We start from the raw sequence: 19,047 nt of genomic DNA, 5'->3' as shown, positions 1-19,047 counted from the left end.
GGGAGAAAGTAGCATAGAGTACAATAGGTGAGTGGGGGAGGGGATGAAGGTGATATGTTGGGCGCAGGGGGAGGGTGGAGTGGATTGGTGGAAAAGAAGACAGGCAGGTAGGACAAGTCATGGGGACAGTGCTGAGCTGGAAGTTTGGAACTAGGGTGAGGTGGGGGAAGGGCAAATGAGGAAACTGTTGAAGTCCACATTGATGCCCTGGGGTTGAAGTATTCCGAGGCAGAAGATGAGGCGTTCTTCCTCCAGGTGTCTGGTGGTGAGGGAGAAAGCGGTGAAGGAGGCCCAGGACCTCCATGTCCTCGGCAGAGTGGGAGGGGTAGTTGAAATATTGGGCCACAGGGCGGTGTGGTTGATTGGTGCGGGTGTCCCGGAGATGTTCCCTATAGCGCTCTGCAAGGATGCGTCCAGTCTCCCCAATATAGAGGAGACCGCATCGGGAGCAACAGATACAATAAATGATATTAGTGGATGTGCAGGTAAAACTTTGATGGATGTGGAAGGCTCCTTTAGGGCCTTGGATGGAGGTGAGGGAGGAAGTGTGGGCGCAGGTTTTGCAGTTCCTGCGGTGGCAGGGGAAGGTGCCAGGATGGGAGGGTGGGTTGTAGTGGGGCGTGGACATGACCAGGTAGTCACGGAGGGAACAGTCTTTGCAGAAGGCGGAAAGGGGTCTGGAGGGAAATATATCCCTGGTGTGGGGTCTTTGTGGAGGTGGCGGAAATGTCGGCAGATGATTTGGTTTATGCGAAGGTTGGTAGGGTGGAAGGTGAGCACCAGGGACGTTCTGTCCTTGTTACGGTTGGAGGGGTGGGGTCTGAGGGCGGAGGTGCAGGATGTGGACGAGATGCATTGGAGGGCACCTTTGACCACGTGGGAAGGGAAATTGCGGTCTCTAAAGAAGGAGGCCATCTGGTGTGTTCTGTGGTGGAACTGGTCCTCCTGGGAGCAGATCCGGCAGAGGCGGAGGAATTGGGAATACGGGATGGCATTTTTGCAGGAGGTAGGGTGGGAAGAGATGTAATCCAGGTAGCTGTGAGAGTCGATGGGTTTGTAAAAAATGTCAGTGTCAAGTCGGTTGTCATTAATGGAGATGGAGAGGTCCAGGAAGGGGACGGAGGTGTCAGAGACGGTCCAGGTAAATTTAAAGTAAGGGTGGAATTAGATTAGATTAGATTAGATTAGATTACTTCCAGTGTGGAAACAGGCCCTTCGGCCCAACAAGTCCACACCGACCCGCCGAAGCGCAACCCACCCATTCCCGTACATTTACCCCTTTACCTAACACTACGGGCAATTTAACATGGCCAATTCACCTGACGTGCACATCTTTGAACTGTGGGAGGAAACTGGAGCACCCGGAGGAAACCCACGCAGACACGGGGAGAATGTGCAAACTCCACACAGTCAGTCGCCTGAGTCGGGAATTGAACCCGGGTCTCTGGCGCTGTGAGGCAGCAGTGCTAACCACTGTGCCACCGTGCCGCCCACTAATGTGTTGGTGAAGTTGATGAATTGCTCAACCTCCTCGCGGGAGCAAGAGGTGGCGCCAATGCAGTCAGCATTGTAGCGGAGGAAGAGGTGGGGAGTGGTGCCGGTGTAATTACGGAAGATCGACTGTTCTACGTAGCCAACAAAGAGACAGGCATAGCTGGGGCCCATATGTGTGCCCATGGCTACCCCTTTGGTCTGGAGGAAGAGGGAGGAAGGGTCTGGGTGGGTTACTCTTCACAGCATCGGTGTGGACTTTGTGGGCCAAACGGCCTGTTTCCACACTGGAAGGATTCTATGAATGAATATCTAAGGTCCCCCTTACTAGTGAATGCCAAAGCAAAGTATTCATTAACGACTTCCCCTACCTCCTCCAGGCACAAGCTCCCTCCATTAGCCCTAATTGCTCCTACCTTCACTCTATCCAAGAACACTGCAAGAGGCTAAAGAAGAAATTGTCGGGGCCCTGGCTGATATTTTTCCATCATCGTTAGCCACGAGAGGGTAGTGAATGTTGTTCCCTTATTCAAGAAGAGCTGCAAATAAAAACCTGGGAACTATAGACCAGTAACCTGACATCTGTGGTAGGTACATTACTTGAGAAAATTCTGAGGGATAAGATAAATATACATTTGGAAAGACAGGGTTTGATTAGGAGTGCCTAATGAAGGGCACATGTCCGAAACGTCGATTCTCCTCTCCTTGGGTGTGGCCTGACCTGCTGTGTTTTTCCAGCACACTCTTGACTTTGATTAGCAGTAGTCAGCATGCCCTTGTACATGGGAGATCATGCCTCACAAATGTGTTAGAGTTCTTTGATGAAGTGACCAGGAAGGCTGATGAGGGCGGGGGAGTAAATGTAGTCTATACAGATTTCAGCAAGGCCTTTGATAAGGTTCCACATGGTAGGCTGCTCTGAAAGTTTAGTTCGCATGGAGTCCAGGGAGAGCTAGTAAATTGGATACACAATTGGCTTGATGGTAGGAAGCAGACGGTAATAGCGGAAGGCAGTCGGAGACTGAGGCCTGTGGCTAATGGAGTGCCTCAGAGGTCGCTTCTGGGCCATTACTGTTTGTTATCAACATCAATGATTTGGATGAGAATGTACAAAACATGATTAGTAAGTTTGCAGATGACAATGAAATAGAAGGTATCGTGGACAGTGAGGAAGATTATCAGAAATTGCAGCAGGATCTTAATCAGCTGGGGAACTGGGCTGAGAAATGGCAAATGGAGTTTACTAAATGGAGGGCATCAGTTTAAGGTTAGGGGGGAAAGAATAAATGGGAACCTGAAGGGCAACGTTTTTACACAGAGGGTGGTACGAATGAGTTGCCAGCAGAAGTGGTTGAGGCAGGTACATTAACAAAATTTAAAGGCATTTGGACAAATACATGGATAGGAAAGATTTAGAAGGATATGGCCCAAGTGCAGGGAAATGGGATTAGCATGGATGGACACTTTGGTCGGCAAGGACCAGTTTGGGCCAAAGGGCCTGGCTTCTTGCTGTAGGACTCTATGATTCTAAGATGTAGGAACAGATGCAGGTCATTCAGTTCTTTAAATCTGCTCTGCCATTCAATGACAGCATGGCTGATCTAATGATCTTCAACTCCACTTGTCTACCTAATTCCCATTGCCCTTCATGTCTTACTGATTAAAAATCTGTCTATCACAACCTTGACAACCATCCGCAGTAAAGAATTCCACAGGTAGACTATCTCTGAGGCAGAAAAAACCTTCTCCTCACCTCCATCTTAAATGAGTCACCCCTTAGTATTGAGTTTGAATTTCCAAGTATTATAATGCACCCAGAGACCACCTCTCCCATCAACCAAAGCTGCCTCCCTTCAGTAATTAAATTTTTGCCTCGTGCTTGTGAGTTCCAGTATCCAAGTGAACTAAGTCGAAAGCAGTTTAAATGGTTATTAAGATTGATATCTGATGTTACTTAATAAGATTAGATCCAAAATTTAACAAAAAAATAAGACGAATAATTGGCACACAGCCACTAAGTAACACTACAGGGAAGAGTAAAAAAAGGACTGCGAATGCCAAGTCACAGAGATTGCTGGACCAGAGAGAGTCAGATTAGATTCAATTTGTACTGTAAGTATTCAAATACAGTTGTTATTATTTGTTATTACAATATTTTATCCTTTATCTGAATTTTAACTCTTTTTAAGCCAAAAAGTATTTTGTTTATATTCATTCATAGACTGTGATATCAAATACCCTTGCAAGGTCTCTGATTTATTTCTGAAAGGATATTGGAGTGAGAAGGATACAATCCAGATATTGCGGTCCATATTGGCAAGAGTTCTTGTTTGGTGAATGTCAGGAATTAGGAAATTAAGGAACAGCACCTCAAGAGTTATAATCTCTGATTCTTACCCAAGCCATATGTAAATTTACACAGAGATAAGAAAAATAGGAAAGTAAACACATGGCCAAAGAAGTGGTGTGGGAAAGGGGGGTTCCCATTCATGAAACACTGGTATCAGTTTTGGAACAGGAAGAACCCGTACCATTGGAATGGGCTACACCTGAACTGATCTGGGATCAATATCCCAGCGATAAAGCTAAATCGGGAGGTCACAAGGATTTAAAACAATATCTGGTGGGGCAAGTGCTCTACATAGTTTTAAAATCAGAGAGTAAAAATCAGTTAGGAATCCTACTTCGGGTACAGCACATAACTATAAGATGTGCATTGAATAAACTTTAAAATAGAAATAATAAACAGGTGAATAAAGCATCAGTGCTGAGAGATAGATGAGAGTGTATATCTCAAGTAAGAGTTCTATATACGTACGTGTGGAGCTTAAGGAATAAATTAGGGAGAGGCTGAACAGGCTGGGGCTGTTTTCCTTGGAGCGTCAGAGGCTGAGGGGTGACCTTATAGAGGCTGAGGGGTGACCTTATACAAAATTATGAGGGGTATGGATAGGATAAATAGACAAAGTCTTTTCTCTGGGATCGGGGAGTTCAGAACTAGAGGGCATAGGTTTAGGGTGAGAGGGGAAAGATATAAAAGACTCCTAAGGGGCAACTTTTTCACGCAAGGTTGGTACGTGTATGTAATGAGCTGCCAGAGGATGTGGTGGAGGCTGGTACAATTGCAACATTTAAGAGGCATTTGGATGGATATAAATAGGAAGGGTTTGGAGGGATATGGACCGGGTGCTGGCAGGTGGGACTAGACTGGGTTGAGATATCTGGTCGGTGTGGACAGGTTGGACCGAAGGGTCTGTTTCCATGCTGTACATCTTTCTGACTCTAAATGAGCTGCAAGCACAAATTCAAATTGGAGATGATACAGTAGCCATTACTGAGTCATGGCTGAGGATGATAGGGTTTGGGAACGAAATATATCAAGTTTTATGGTTTACAGAATGGAGAAGGAATTGGCAAGAGAGGTGGAGTATCCTTACTGACGACGAACTAATAATTGCAAAGGTGTGGGGAGGATATAATGAGTGGAGACCATATGGGTGGTACCCAGGAACAGCAGAAGATCTAAAACTGTCATAAATGTGTGTACTGACCCGCTAGTAGCAGTTCTGAAGTGCTAGATTGTATAAATGCACAATTAGGCAAGTGTACAGCTAAGCCAAAGTAGCATCTATGGAGGATTTTAACTCTAACATCAATTTGGAGAGGCAATCAAGAAACTGTCAGAAAGGGTGTGAATTTCTGGAGTGTCTGGGATAGTTTTCCACAGCAATATAAGATAAAGCAGAGACTGTCCACAATAAACCTGCTCCATTTCACAGAAAACAAACATTCATGAACAATTAAAGTGATAACTAAACAGCATAAGACTAAAAGAACAAGGTTACAAAAATACAAATACTGGCACAGATTTTGCTGACTAGGGCAGATACAATGATCAGTAAAGGGTCACAAAGCAGCTTATAAGAGCTTCAAAAAGGGATTCTGAAAGGAAACTTGCCAGTGACATCAATAACAACAAATTTTGTATGTACATAAAGGGAAAGCAGGTGGTCAGGAACACTGAGGGCTCAGTAAAAACCGAAAGTGGGAATATACTAATGACTCTGGAGAAATGGCAGACATATCGATAACGATATTGTCTCTGAGCTTACAGTATAAAATTACAGTATAAAAGGAGGATAATTGTCTGAAGTCCTGAGGAAATTAACAGTGGATTGGGAACAGGGACAGAATAAAATTAAAGTAAGAAAAACATTGGATATAAGGAAATGAATGTAATTGACAGACAATAGGTGCAGGAGTTGGTCATTCTGCCCTTCGAGCCCGCATCACAATTCAATATGATCATGGCTGATCATCCTTAATCAATATCCTGTTCCTGCCTTATCTCCATAACCCTCGATTCCACAATCCTTGAGAGCTCTATCCAACTCTTTCTTAAATGAATCCAGAGGCTGGGCCTCCACTGCCCTCTGGGGCAGAGCATTCCACAGAGCCACCACTCTCTGGGTGAAGATGTTTCTCCTCATCTCTGTCCTAAATGGTCTACCCCGTATTTTTAAGCTGTGTCCTCTGGTTCGGCACTCACCCATCAGCAGAAACATGTTTCCTGCCTCCAGAGTGTCCAATCCTTTAATAATCTTATATGTCTCAATCAGATCCCCTCTCAGTCTTCTAAACTCAAGGGTATACAAGCCCAGTCGCTCCAGTCTTTCAGCGTAAGGTAGTCCCACCATTCCAGGAATTGACCTCGTGAACCTACGCTGCACTCCCTCAATAGCCAGAATGTCTTTCCTCAAATTTGGAGACCAGAACTGTACACAATACTTCAGGTGTGGTCTCACCAGGGCCCTGTACAGCTGCAGAAGAACCTCTTTGCTTCTATACTCAATCCCTCTTGTTATGAAGGCCAGCATGCTATTAGCCTTCTTCACTACCTGCTCTACCTGCATGCTTACCTTCATTGACTGGTGTACAAGAATACCCAGATCTCTTTGTACTGCCCCTTTACCTAAATTGATTCCATTTAGGTAGTAATCTGCCTTCCTGTTCTTGCCACCAAAGTGGATAACCATACATTTATCCACATTAAACTGCATCTGCCATGCATCTGACCACTCACCTAACCTGTCCAGGTCACCCTGTAATCTCCTAACATCCTCCTCACATTTCACCCTGCCACCCAGCTTAGTATCATCAGCAAACTTGCTAATGTTATTACTAATACCATCTTCTATATCATTAATATATATTGTAAAAAGCTGCGGTCCCAGCACTGATTCCTGCGGTACCCCACTGGTCACTGCTTGCCATTCCAAATGGAGCCGTTTATCACTACTCTTTGTTTCCTGTCAGCCAACCAACTTTCAATCCAAGTTAGCACTTTGCACCCAATACCATGCGCCCTAATTTTGCTCACTAATCTCCTATGTGGGACTTTATCAAAAGCTTTCTGAAAGTCCAGGTACACTACATCTACTGGATCTCCCTCGTCCATCTTCAGAGTTACATCCTTAAAGTGGGACAAATCCCCACCCATCTAAGGGTGTCAAAGGTGCCTTCACTATAATCTTTCAGAGTTCTCTAGATACAGAAGTCATCTATCGGGATTGAAAAAGTGCATATGTCACTCTATTTTTAAGAGCAAAAAAGAAAAACCAGGAAATTAAAGACCAGTTAGTCTAATATCTATGGGGGAGAAATAGCCTGCAATCAAGAATGGGGCAACTGATTATCCTGAAAAATTTCAGTTAATCAGGGGGAGCCAGCTTAGATTGATGACAGGTAGGTCATGCCTGACAAAACTCACAATTTGTTTTAGAACAGGTGACCCTGAAGTAATGGGCAGCGAAATATCTATGGATGTTGTTTATATAGATTTCCAGAAGGTTTTTGATGAAGAGACTGTTAAATAAGGTTGAAGCTCACAGAATTGAGGGCAAATTCACTGATAAGGCTGGGGAATTTGTTGAGGTGACAGAAAGTGGGGATAATGGGTAGGTACTCAAATTGACCAGTGTTGTCCCACAAGGTTCTGAGGAAGGGTCACTCGACCTGAAAAGTTAATTCTGAATTCTCTCCAGATGCTACCAGACCTGCTGAATTTTCCCAGCAATTTTGTTTTGTGTTCCACAAGGATCTGTGTTTGGGCCTCAATTAATCACATGATTTAATAACAAATTGGATAATGCCACAGGAAGTCATATATTTAAATTTTCTGATGACACAGAGTTAGGTGGCACTGAAGACAACGTAGATGATAGTATAAAATTACAAAAGGATATTGATATACTGAATGGGCAAAACTATGATATATGGAGTTCAATGTAAGCAAGTGAAAGGTTAACTATTTTGGATAAAAAATGATAGATCAGGTACTTCCGAGATCGTGTGAAATTAAATACAGTGAATGTCAAAAGAGATCTTTAAAAGGTCACAAACAGGTGCAGAAAATAATCAAAGTGGCTAATGCAATGCTGGTCTTTATATTGAGAGAAATGGAGTACAAGGATGTAGAAATTATGCTGCAGTTATATAAAACTCTGGTAAGACTCACTTGGAGTATGCTGAGCAGATCTGAGCAGCATAACTTAGGAAGAATATATTGTACTTGGAAGAAGTAATGTAAGTTTACAAGAATAAAACCTGGGTTTCTGGGGTTAAGTTATAAGGAGAGATTACACAAATTACACCTGATTTCTCTAGAATTCAGAAGATTAAGGGGTAATCTGATCAAAATCTTCAAGACGTTGGCAGGAAGAGACAGGGTAGATAAAGATATACTATTTCCATTAGTTGGGGATTCTAGGGGGTGTAGTCTGAAAATTAGGAATACACCATTCAGGAGAGATATTAGGAAGGACTTCTATACACAAAGGGTGATAGATATTTGACCTCCTCTTCCACAAAGGACAGTAGATGCTAGATCAGTTGTTAATTTTTAATTACGTAAAGTTTTATCAAGCAAATGTAATAAGTGATATGGACCAAAGGCAGGTACGTGGAGTCAGGCCACAGATTGGCTATGATCTCATTGAAAGGTGGACCAGGCTCGAGAGGTTGAATGGTCTAATCATCTCCAATTGACTTTCAATGATATGATTACCAAATTCCACACTGTTAATCTCTTACAGTCAGCAATTAATGGGAATCTAGTTGGACAAGCTATAATTACCATGACTACAAGAGTAAGTTGAAGGTGGAGATTTCTGACTGCTAAACCAAAATCTGTGCACCATTTTCAGGTTCCTGTGCTTCCTTGAATTGCTGCAATCCATTTCTTACCAATCTGTAATTGCCATTTGGAGGGTGATAACGAGCTGCTTCTTGAATTACTGCTGTCCACATGATGTAGGAGTGCTGTTAGAAGTGAGTTCCACCATTTTGATCCAGTGGCAATGAAGATACAGTAACATAGCTCTAAGTCAGGTTGCTATGTAGCTTAAAGTGTAACTGGCAGGTGGTGGCATGCCCATATGTGTGTTTGTCCTAATCTTTGCAGATAGAAAGGCAGAGTGCTATCAACAAACACTTGGTGAATTACTGCAGTCTGTTGTGCATGTGGTACACAAAGTATCTACTGTGCACCAATTATTGAGGGAGTGAATGTTTAAATGGTGGTAAAGACGTCAATCAACAAGACTGTTTTGCCCTGGACTATATTCATGTTGTGGGAACTTCAATCATTCAGGCAACGATACAGTATTCCAACAAATCCTTGACTAGTGTCCTGAAAATGGTGCACTGTCTTTGGTTTAGCAGTCATGCGGAGTTTCTCGCTACCTTCAACTCCACCTTCAACTTAATTATAGCTTGTCCAACTAGATTCCCATTAATTGTTGACTGTAAGAGATTAACAGTAGAGAATTTTGTAATTTTATCTTTGAAAGTCAGTTGGAGATATTTAGACTCCCCCTTGTTGGATCTAGTCTTTGTCAGGCATTTTGGTGGTATGAATGCTGCATGCCAACTATCAGGCCAAGCTGAATATTAGCTATGTCTTGCTGAATACAGATGTAACTTGCTTTCTATCTGAGGAGTTGTAACTGAACATGTGATGGAGTATGTCCTCAGTATGAAGATGGAAATTTGTCTTGACTCGAACTGTGCTTTGGTAACTCATGCTCATAGTATCATGAACATTTGCACCAGTAACAGGTAGGTTAGTGAAGGAGAGGTCAAGTAGGCTTGTTCCTTGTGTTGGTTCTTTCAATTGGGCAGCTATGTCCTTGAAGACTTCATGAATTCAATTTTGTTGTGGCTGTACATATGCTCACATATCATGCTCTCAGCCCATTTTGTCCAAACTATACAGAAAAAATAAATGACAATGTAAAAGGTCATCAACTTCGCATGTTAACACTGACTTTCTCTTTCTCCACAGATGCTGCCTGATATGCTGAGTATTTCCAGAATTTTCTATTTTTTCTTCAAATTTCCATCATCAATAAAATTTGACTTTTACATTCAGTTCTGATTAAACTTTGTGTACACCAGGACTTAATTTCCCACGCCCTACTCAATAATTAACATTTTTTTGAACATGCATTATTTCAGTAGAATGATATGATCATAGCAGTAGTTGAAGGTTAAACCTACAGATGAGTGTTGTATTTAGTCAGTTTTCAACAACATTAACAATACTAAGAAAAGCACGTACAATGTAACAAACAAATAATAAATTAAGGAATTGACTACCTTTTCAGGTTCAATTTGGAATGAAACTTAAACGGTGGCCAACAACATTTACATCCCATGTAAAAATAAAACAGTTTAATGGAAAATGGATTTACACCTGAATCAACTGAGAAAAATGTGTAAAATGAAATGACTGAAATTATAATTCGGTGCTAAACTTCCTTACCTGAAAATAGATCTTAATGGACTTGGTACAAACCACTCCTGTTTTACCACAAATAATATTTTCTGAGACTATTTTGAATGATGGTTGTCTGGAATCCACAGAACAAGCATCCTAAACAAACAAATTGTACAGATTGGTTTAGAAAGTAAATACAGTGAAATACATGAATGCATAAATTGTTTATAAAAGAAAAGCTCTTGATTATTACCTGAACTAAAGTATATTCGCAACTGCCATCAAATACATATTGATTTCCATCAAATGTAGTAACATGTCCTTCTCCATTAATTATGCAGGTTGAAGGACACTTTGCATCCCCTGTGCATTCCCACTTACCGCCAATGCAGATACTATTCAAATATAAAGTTTTAGAGAGATTGAATTGAGATTACATAGATTTTCTCAAAATTATTCCAAACTGTAAAAACAGAAATATAGTAGCAAATTGCATTTCAATAATTTATTTAACATGGTCTATTTAACAACTCAAGGCACTTCCCAAGATAATCAATTAAAGTTTGACACTAAGCAACAGAGGAGATATCAGGATAGATGAAAAATGGTCAAAGTCTTGGTTTTAAGAAATGTCTTAAAAAGAGAGAAGGAAAAACAGCAAATGTTTAGGAGGAAATTTCAGAACCTAGGATCAGGAAGCTAATACACAGCTGTCAGTTGTACAGCAATTAAAACTTAGGGATGTTCAGAAAAGTACTAAACTGAAAGAGTGTTAAGGAAGAATTGAAGGGTTAAAAGAAGTGACAATGATAAGACAGCCGAAGCTATCAAAGATTTAAAAAATCTTTTCACATTGATAAACCAAAGTAAGTCTATGAAGGTTGAAGGAGACTTTGGGCAAGTTAGGATACTGACAGCAGTTCCAGCTGAATTTAAATTTACGTGTGCTGCAGAATGGAAGGCTGGCGAGGAGACCATCTGTAAAAGTCCATGTGATAGCAACGGCATGGAGTTTTACAGAAGGTCTCCAGCAGATGGAAGGTCAAGATAGGAGCCAAGTCAGGCAATGTTGCAGAGATAGAGTTAAGAAGCCTGGATGAAGGGGATATGTTGTTGGAATGTTAACTGGGTGTCAAATACAAGATCAAGGTAGCAGATGGTGTGATTCTGCCTCAGATAATCTCCAGACAGCTCGATGCAGTTGATGGCTCGGGACTGAAATTATGGCACAGTTCAAAGTGTGATGATGCTGCTCCTTTATCAAGGTTAGGTTGTCCTTGGTTTGTTTTTCAGGAGGTCATAATAACACAGGTTCCGAAATGTCTGGGGTTGATCTTCTTGAAGGAGTTTTCAAGTTTAAAAAAAACTTGTACAACGAAAGGAGATAGCCAGTTCTCCCCGCTCAGCTTTTTTCTGGTTGGGGTTTGGTTTGGTTTTAGCAGGCAGTCAGTTGTGAAGCTGCTGGACACAAAGAAAGCCCAAAGTCCGTGCTGATTTTCCCTCTCTCTGATATCTCTCCTGCAAGACCCTGTGTTCGCTATTACCTTTTTTGCAAAGGGGTGTTTTTGGACATTTTTGCAAGTATTTGGAACAGTATCATGAAGTTGGGGGATAATCTGTTGGTTTTCGGATAGGTTATTCAGTACTCTGTTCACTGTTATTTGTGTTTCATTCGGTAATTTTGTAAATAAATTTTGTTTTGTTTAAAAGTAAGTGGTTGGGCCAGGTGCATCACTCCTTCCTTACACCTGCTTAAAATAACTCTCAAAGTTAGGGTCTGGGCTATCTTCTTGAAATGTTTTGAGAGGGTCTGGCCTGGTCCATAACAGATATGGGGTTCTTTGCAGGGTTTCAAATTGGGACTCGAAGGCAGTGAGTCGTAAGTGTTAGTATCTTTTGTCCCGGGTGTTGAGTTAGAGTGGTTTAAACAATGCTTGGGATAGAAATGGCTCTTTCAGTCACCAAGGGTTTTCTGGGGGGTGGAAGAAGTGACTTTGGGGGTTTTACAAAAGGTGATTAAGGCCAGGTTACTGGAATTAGCAGGCAATCTGGAGTTGGAGCTGCCTTCTTCCGTGAGAAAAGGAGAGATAATTACAGCAATAGTTCAGCATTTATATTTTCTGGAAAAGCCATCAGGATCTTTAGAGATGGTTAAAATTCAATTGAATATGAAACAACTTGAAATAGAGGCAGAAGACAAGGAAAGAGTATCAGAAATTAAACAGTTTGAATTACAATTAAAGCAGAAGAGAGAGAAAAGGAGAGAGAGGGAAGGAAGCAAAAAAAGAGAGGGAATTTGAACTTCAGAAACTGGCACTAAGTCATGAGTTCAAAAATGCACTTCCTGAAGCAGTGAGAACTCATGTGGCAAGATTAGCAGTTGAAATAGGTGATGATTATGAGTTAGGCCATTAATCAAAGTTTGGCTTTGAAAATTAATTTCAATCCATGACAAATAAAAATTGGAGAAAAGAGAAATCCTCACGTGGAAAGGCAAAGGTAGATCCTCGGTGAAGACCATAAGGATAACTTACCACAGGGTAAAGAGGAAACCCTTCCTTTAGGGGGAAGGAGAAGTTAAAAAGCTCACGTGTTTTCACTGTAATAAAGTGGGCCACGTGAAATCACAGTGTTGGCGGGTTAGGAAAAAAACGGGAAGTCAGATGTCAGAAAAGATGTCAGATGTTAGGATAAGCCAGTGAATTTTGTTGGAGTGGTAACAGAAAGGACAGTGGAGGCTAGAAAGCTGCAACAGAATGTACAAGTTAGTCAGAGGTTGGTTAAGGAGGAAGTGCCAGATCTTCTTAAACCATATAGAGTCATACAATCATAGAGATGAACAGCATGGAAATAGACCCTTTGGTCCAACTCGTCCCAGCCGACCAAATTTCCTAACCTAATTCAGTCCCATTTGCCAGTACTTGGCCCATATGCCACTCATTCATATACCCGTCCAGATGCATTTTAAATGTTGTAATTCTACCAGCCTCCAACACTTCCTCTGGCAGCTCATTCTATACAGGCACCACCCTCTGTGTGAAAAAGTTGCCCCTTTGGTCCCTTTAAAATTTTTCCCCTTCTCACCCTTAACCTATCCCCTCTAGGTCTGGACTCCCCCACCCCAGGGAAAAGGTCTTGTTTATTTATTTTACCTATGCTCCTCATGATTTTATAAACCTCTACAAGGTCACCCCTCAGCCTCTGACGTTCCAGGGAAAACAATTCAATTCAGTCAATATAGCCTCTCTCTATAGCTCAAACCCTCCAACCCTGGCAACATCCTTGTAAATCCTTTCTGAATCCTTTCAAGTTTAACAGCATATTTTGGATAGGAGGGAGACCAGAATTGCACACAATATTCCAAAACTTGCCTAACCAATGTCCTGTACAACTACAACATGACGTCCCAAATCCTATATGCAATGCTCTGACCAATAAAAGAAAGCATACCTAATGCCTTCTTCATTATCCTATCTACGTGCGACTTCACTTTCAAGTAACCACGAACCTGCACTCCAAAGTCTCTTTGCTCAGCAACCACATACCTGTGAAGGTAAAGTTTACTCATGTAGGCCAGCAACAGCAGGTAAAGAGGTTACAATATTAAGAGATACAGGATCCTCTCAATCTATAATGTCAAAAGAGGATGAGATAGGTACCTCTGAAGGACTATTGCCAAAAAGGCACTAGTAATAGGAATTCACAGTGAGAGAAGAAGCACTCAATTATGTGAAGTGAGGTTAGATTGTCCAGTGAAGAGTGGGCAAGTCGTGGTAGGAGTACTGGACAAACTCTCAGTTCCAGGAACACAATTTGTCCTTGCTAATGATATAGATGGTTCACAGGTAAGAGTGCTGCCCACTGTGGTTGAAAAGTCAAAGGAAACTCAGGCAACTGAACTATTGCAGGAGACATATCCTGGGATTTTTCCTGTTTGTGTGGTAACAAGGTCACAAAGTCGCCAGTTGAAACAGAAGACATCAAAGAGTACAGATAAGAAAGTTTAAGTGGAATTAGCAGAGATCCTGTATGATCAGATGGTTAACACAAACCAGGAGCAAACAGATGACAAAACAGACACCTTTAGCTCAGATAAATTAATTAGCAGAAATATGAAAAATTAAAGCATCTGCATCAAAAAGCATACACGGACAAAATATGTGAATGCACCCCTGAATGCTACTATCTTAAAAATGATGTCTTAATGAGGAAACAGAGGCCATCACATATTCAGACAGGTAAGAAATGGGCAGATGGTCATCAAGTCCACGGCACGGTGGCACAGTGGTTAGCACTGCTGCCTCACAGCGCCAGAGACCCAGGTTCAATTCTCGCCTCCGGCGACTGACTGTGTGGAGTTTGCACGTTCTCCCCGTGTCTGCGTGGGTTTCCTCCGGATGCTCCGGTTTCCTCCCACAGTCCAAAGATGTGCAGGGTCAGGTGAATTGGCCATGCTAAATTGCCCGTAGTGTTAGGTAAGGGGTAAATGTAGGGGTATGGGTGGGTTGCGCTTCGGCAGGTCGGTGTGGACTTGTTGGGCCGAATGCCTGTTTCCACACTGTAATGCAATCTAAAAACAAAGTCGTATTGCCAGTGGGTTATAGAATGGAGGGGTTGTGAGTGGTACATGTGCTACCGGTAGGGGGTCATTTAGTAGTGAGAAAAACTCAAGCTAAAATACAAAAACATTTTAACTGGCCTGGACTGCACAAGGATATAAATGAATTTTGTCAGGCATGTCAGGGTAATTGGAAAACTGCTGGCAATAATAAAATATGCACTTTTAATACCTATTCCTGCATTTGAAGAAATTTTTACAAAAGTCTTAATTGATTACATAGGATCCTTACCTCAAACAAAAAGTGGAAACCTGTATTTGTTAACAGTAATGGATGTGTTCACTAGATTTCCAGAGGCCACCCCAATATGCAATATCACAGCTCAAAGAATTGTAAAGGAATTACTCAAATTTTTCACTAGATGCGGACTACACAGAGAAATGCAATCAGATCAAGGGTCAAACTTTATATCAAAATTATTCAAGCAAGTTATGGGACAGCTTAAGAATAAAAAAATTCAAATCTACCATGTATCATCCAGAGTCACAGGGAGCCAAAAAAGATGGCATCAGACATTAAATACCATGCTGAGGATTTATAGTCAAGACTATCCAGATGATTAGGATAAGAGAATTTCATTTGTACTTTTTGCAATCAGAGATGCACCAAATGAATCAACCAAATTCAATCCATTTGAATTAGTTTTTGGGCATGAAGTGAAAGGATTACTAAATTTGATTAAGAAGAAATTAGCATTCAGAAACCACATATTTGGATTATGTGTCAAATTTTTGGGAATTATTAAATAAAGTGGGGGAGTTGGCTAGACAGCATTTAAAAGTATCACAGCATACAATGAAACAGGAAGCAGATAAGAAATCAAGAACTTGCAATTTTGCTGGGGATAAAGTGTAAGTGTTACTTCCAGTGATAGGTGAAGCTTTAAAAGCAAAGTTTAGTGGACCTTATCAAGTCAAAAGGAAATTGAATGAGGTGAACTATTTAGGCGAAAGTGAGGACTGTGGATGCTGGAGTCAAGAGTGTAGTACTGGAAAAGTACAGCAGGTCAGGAAGCATTTGAGGTGCTGGAAAATCAATGTTTCGGGCAAAAGCCCTTCATCAGGAAACTATCTGTTAAGGATTCCAGACAGAAAGAAATCTCACAGACTGTGTCATGTGAATATGCTGAAAAGGTATTTTAATAGGTAAAGAAAGCCAAAATAGTCTGTACAACACAGAGTGAAGAACCAAGTTCAGAGGATTCTGAATTGGACATTCCTCAAGTTAAATTGGACAATGAAGTCGTCAAAAAATTGGGATAAATTGTCGAGTTACGTTCCAGAGGAAAATCTAAACGACCTGAAAAAGAGTTATTACTGTCACATGGGGAGATATGTAGAAATAAGTTGGGAAGTATTAACCTAACTATGCATGATGTCAATATCGGAGATGCTGTTCTGATTAAGCAACATCCTTAAAGGCTTAACCTTTAAAGTTGGCACAAGTTCAAAAGAAGATGGAATGCATGCTCCAAGACGACATAGTCAAAGAGAGTTACAGTGACTGGAGCTCACCCATAGTAATGATGCCAAAACCAGATGGTACCCAATAGTTATGTGTGGACTACAGCAAAGTCAATGCCATTACAAAGACTGATGCATATCCGATTCTGCTTTTGGTAGACTGTGTTGAAAAGGTAGGAGAAGCAACTTTTATTTCTAAGTTGGACTTGCTCAGAGCATACTGGTAGGTACATTTGTCTGAAAGAGCGAAGACAATTTCAGCTTTCATAATGCCGAATGGCGAGTATCAGTTTAGTGTCATGCCGTTTGGTATAAAAAATGTGCCAGCCATGTATCAGAAACTAACCATTAAGGTAGTTGCTGATTACCCAATTGTGTCATATATATAGATGATCCATTCATTTTTAGTCACACATGGAAGGAACATTTGCAACATTTATTAGACTGGTTCGATCAACTTCGGAAAGCAGGCTTGGTGATAAACCTGGCTAAAACTGAATTTGCCAAAGCCCAAGTCGCCTTCCTGGGCCATGTTATTGGACATGGACAAATAGCCGCATGGAATGCAAAACCAAAAGTATTTGGGGAGCTTCTCATACTATCGAGAAAAAGAGCAGTACTACGATTCTTGCGATTCAATGAATTGTATTGAAAATTTGAACTAAAATTTAGCAGTGTGGCTCATCCAACCAGATATCCCAACCCAATCTAGTCCCACCTGCCAACACCCGGCCCATATCCCTCCAAACCCTTCCTATTCATATACCCATCCAAATGCCTCTTAAATGTTGCAATTGTACCAGCCTCCACCACTTACTGTGGCAGCTCATTCCATACACATACCACCCTCTGTGTGAAAATGTTGCCCCGTAGGTCTCTTTTATATTTTTCTCCTCTCACCCTAAACCTATGCCCTATAGTTCTGGACTCCCTGACCCGAGGGAAAAGATTTTGCCTATTTACCCTATCCATGCCCCTCATAAATTTGTAAGTTTTCATAAGGTCACCCCTCAGCCTCCGACGGTCCAGGGAAAACAGCCCCAGCCTGTTCAGCCTCTCCCTATAGCTCAGATCCTCCAACCCTCGCAACATCCTTGTAAATCTTTTCTGAACCCTTTCAAGTTTCACAACATCTTCCCGATAGGAAGGAGACCAGAATTGCATGCAATATTCCAACAGTGGCCTAACCAATGTTCTGTACAGCCACAACATGACCTCCCAACTCCTCTACTCAATACTCTGACCAATAAAGGAAAGCATACCAAATGCCTTCTTCACTATCCTATCTACCTGCGACTCCACTTTCAAGGAGATATGAACTTGCACTCCAAGGTCTCTTTGTTCCGCAACACTCCCTAGGACGTTACCCTTAAGTGTATAAGTCCTGCTCAGATTTGCTTTCCCAAAATGCAGCACCTCGCATTTATCTGAGTTAAACTCTATCTGCCACTTCTCAGCCCATTGGCCCATCTGGTCCAGATCCTGTTGTAATCTGCGGAAACCCTCTTCACTGTCCACTACACCTCCAATTGTGGTGTCATCTGCAAACTTACTAACTGTACCTCTTATGCTCACATCCAAATCATTTATGTAAATGACAAAAAGTAGAGGACCCAGCACCAATCCTTGTGGCACTCCACTGGTCACAGGCCTCCAGTCTGAAAAACAACCCTCCACCACCACCCTATGTCTTCTACCTTTGAGCCAGTTCTGTATCCAAATGGCTAGTTCTCCCTGTATTCCATGAGATATAACCTTGCTAATCAGTCTCCCATGGGGAACCTTGTCGAACACATTACTAAAGTCCATATAGAACACATCTACCGCTCTGACCTCATCAATCCTCTTTGTTAGTTCCTCAAAAAACTCAATTAAGTTTGTGAGACATGATTTCCCACGCACAAAGCCATGTTGACTATCCCTAATCAGTCCTTGCCTTTACAAATATACATACATCCTGTCCCTCAGGATTCCCTCCAACAACTTGCCCACCACCGACGTCAGGCTCACTGGTCTGTAGTTGCCTGGCTCGAGACTTGCATGAGAAATGAATGCATTTGGTGGCAGGAGTAAAATAGACTGAAACAGTTTAGCAGTGCATGTTTGCATGATTATTGTCAATGTAATGTATATGAGTGTTGTAAGAGGTCTTGAAATGATGCATTTTTGGATACTGATGGTTCTTTTTTTTTTAAGGAGGAAGTGTGATGATGCTGGTCCATTAACAAGGTTAGGTTGTCCTTGTTTATTTTTGAGGAGGTCATAAAGATACAGGTTCCAAGATGTCTGGGGTTGATCTTCTTGAAGAACCTTTTACGTTTAACAAAAACACAAGTACAATGAAAGGGGAGTGGTCAGTTCGACCAGCTCATTTTTTGCCTGGTTTGGGTTTGGTTTGATTTGACTTTAGCAGGCAGTCAGTTGTGAAGCTACTGCACACAAAGAAAACTCAAAGTCCATGCTGATCCTCCCTCTCTCTGATATCTCCCCTGTAAGACCCTGGGTTTGATTTTACTTTTTTTGCCAAAGAGTGTTTATGGGGATTTTTGCAAATATTTGGAACAGCATCATGAAGTTGGGATAGTCTGTTGGGTTTTTGGATAGGTTAAGTTATTCAGTATTCTGTTCACTCTTTTTTGTGTTTCCTTCAGTAATCTTGTAAATAAATTCTGTTTTGTTTAAAATTAAGTAGTTT

General features: G+C 41.6%; 1 protein-coding gene across 1 annotated transcript in view; it reads right to left on the bottom strand.

Moving 5' to 3' along the window:
• Positions 1-19,047, bottom strand: part of LOC122558125 (mucin-6-like) — a 314,704-nt gene that overhangs the window by 54,725 nt on the left and 240,932 nt on the right. The window contains exons 20-21 of the mRNA XM_087996204.1: positions 10,524-10,665; positions 10,316-10,426 (exon numbers count right to left, since the gene is read on the bottom strand). Of these exons, the coding sequence (XP_087852330.1) occupies positions 10,316-10,426; positions 10,524-10,665 (253 nt within the window). The remainder of the gene's footprint in view (positions 1-10,315; positions 10,427-10,523; positions 10,666-19,047) is intronic.

The sequence above is a fragment of the Chiloscyllium plagiosum genome, unplaced genomic scaffold (genome assembly GCF_037043375.1).
Source record: "Chiloscyllium plagiosum isolate Xiang-an unplaced genomic scaffold, Cpla_swu_hap1 HiC_scaffold_18, whole genome shotgun sequence".
NCBI lineage: Eukaryota > Metazoa > Chordata > Chondrichthyes > Orectolobiformes > Hemiscylliidae > Chiloscyllium > Chiloscyllium plagiosum.
This window is presented reverse-complemented; position numbering and strand designations above follow the sequence as displayed.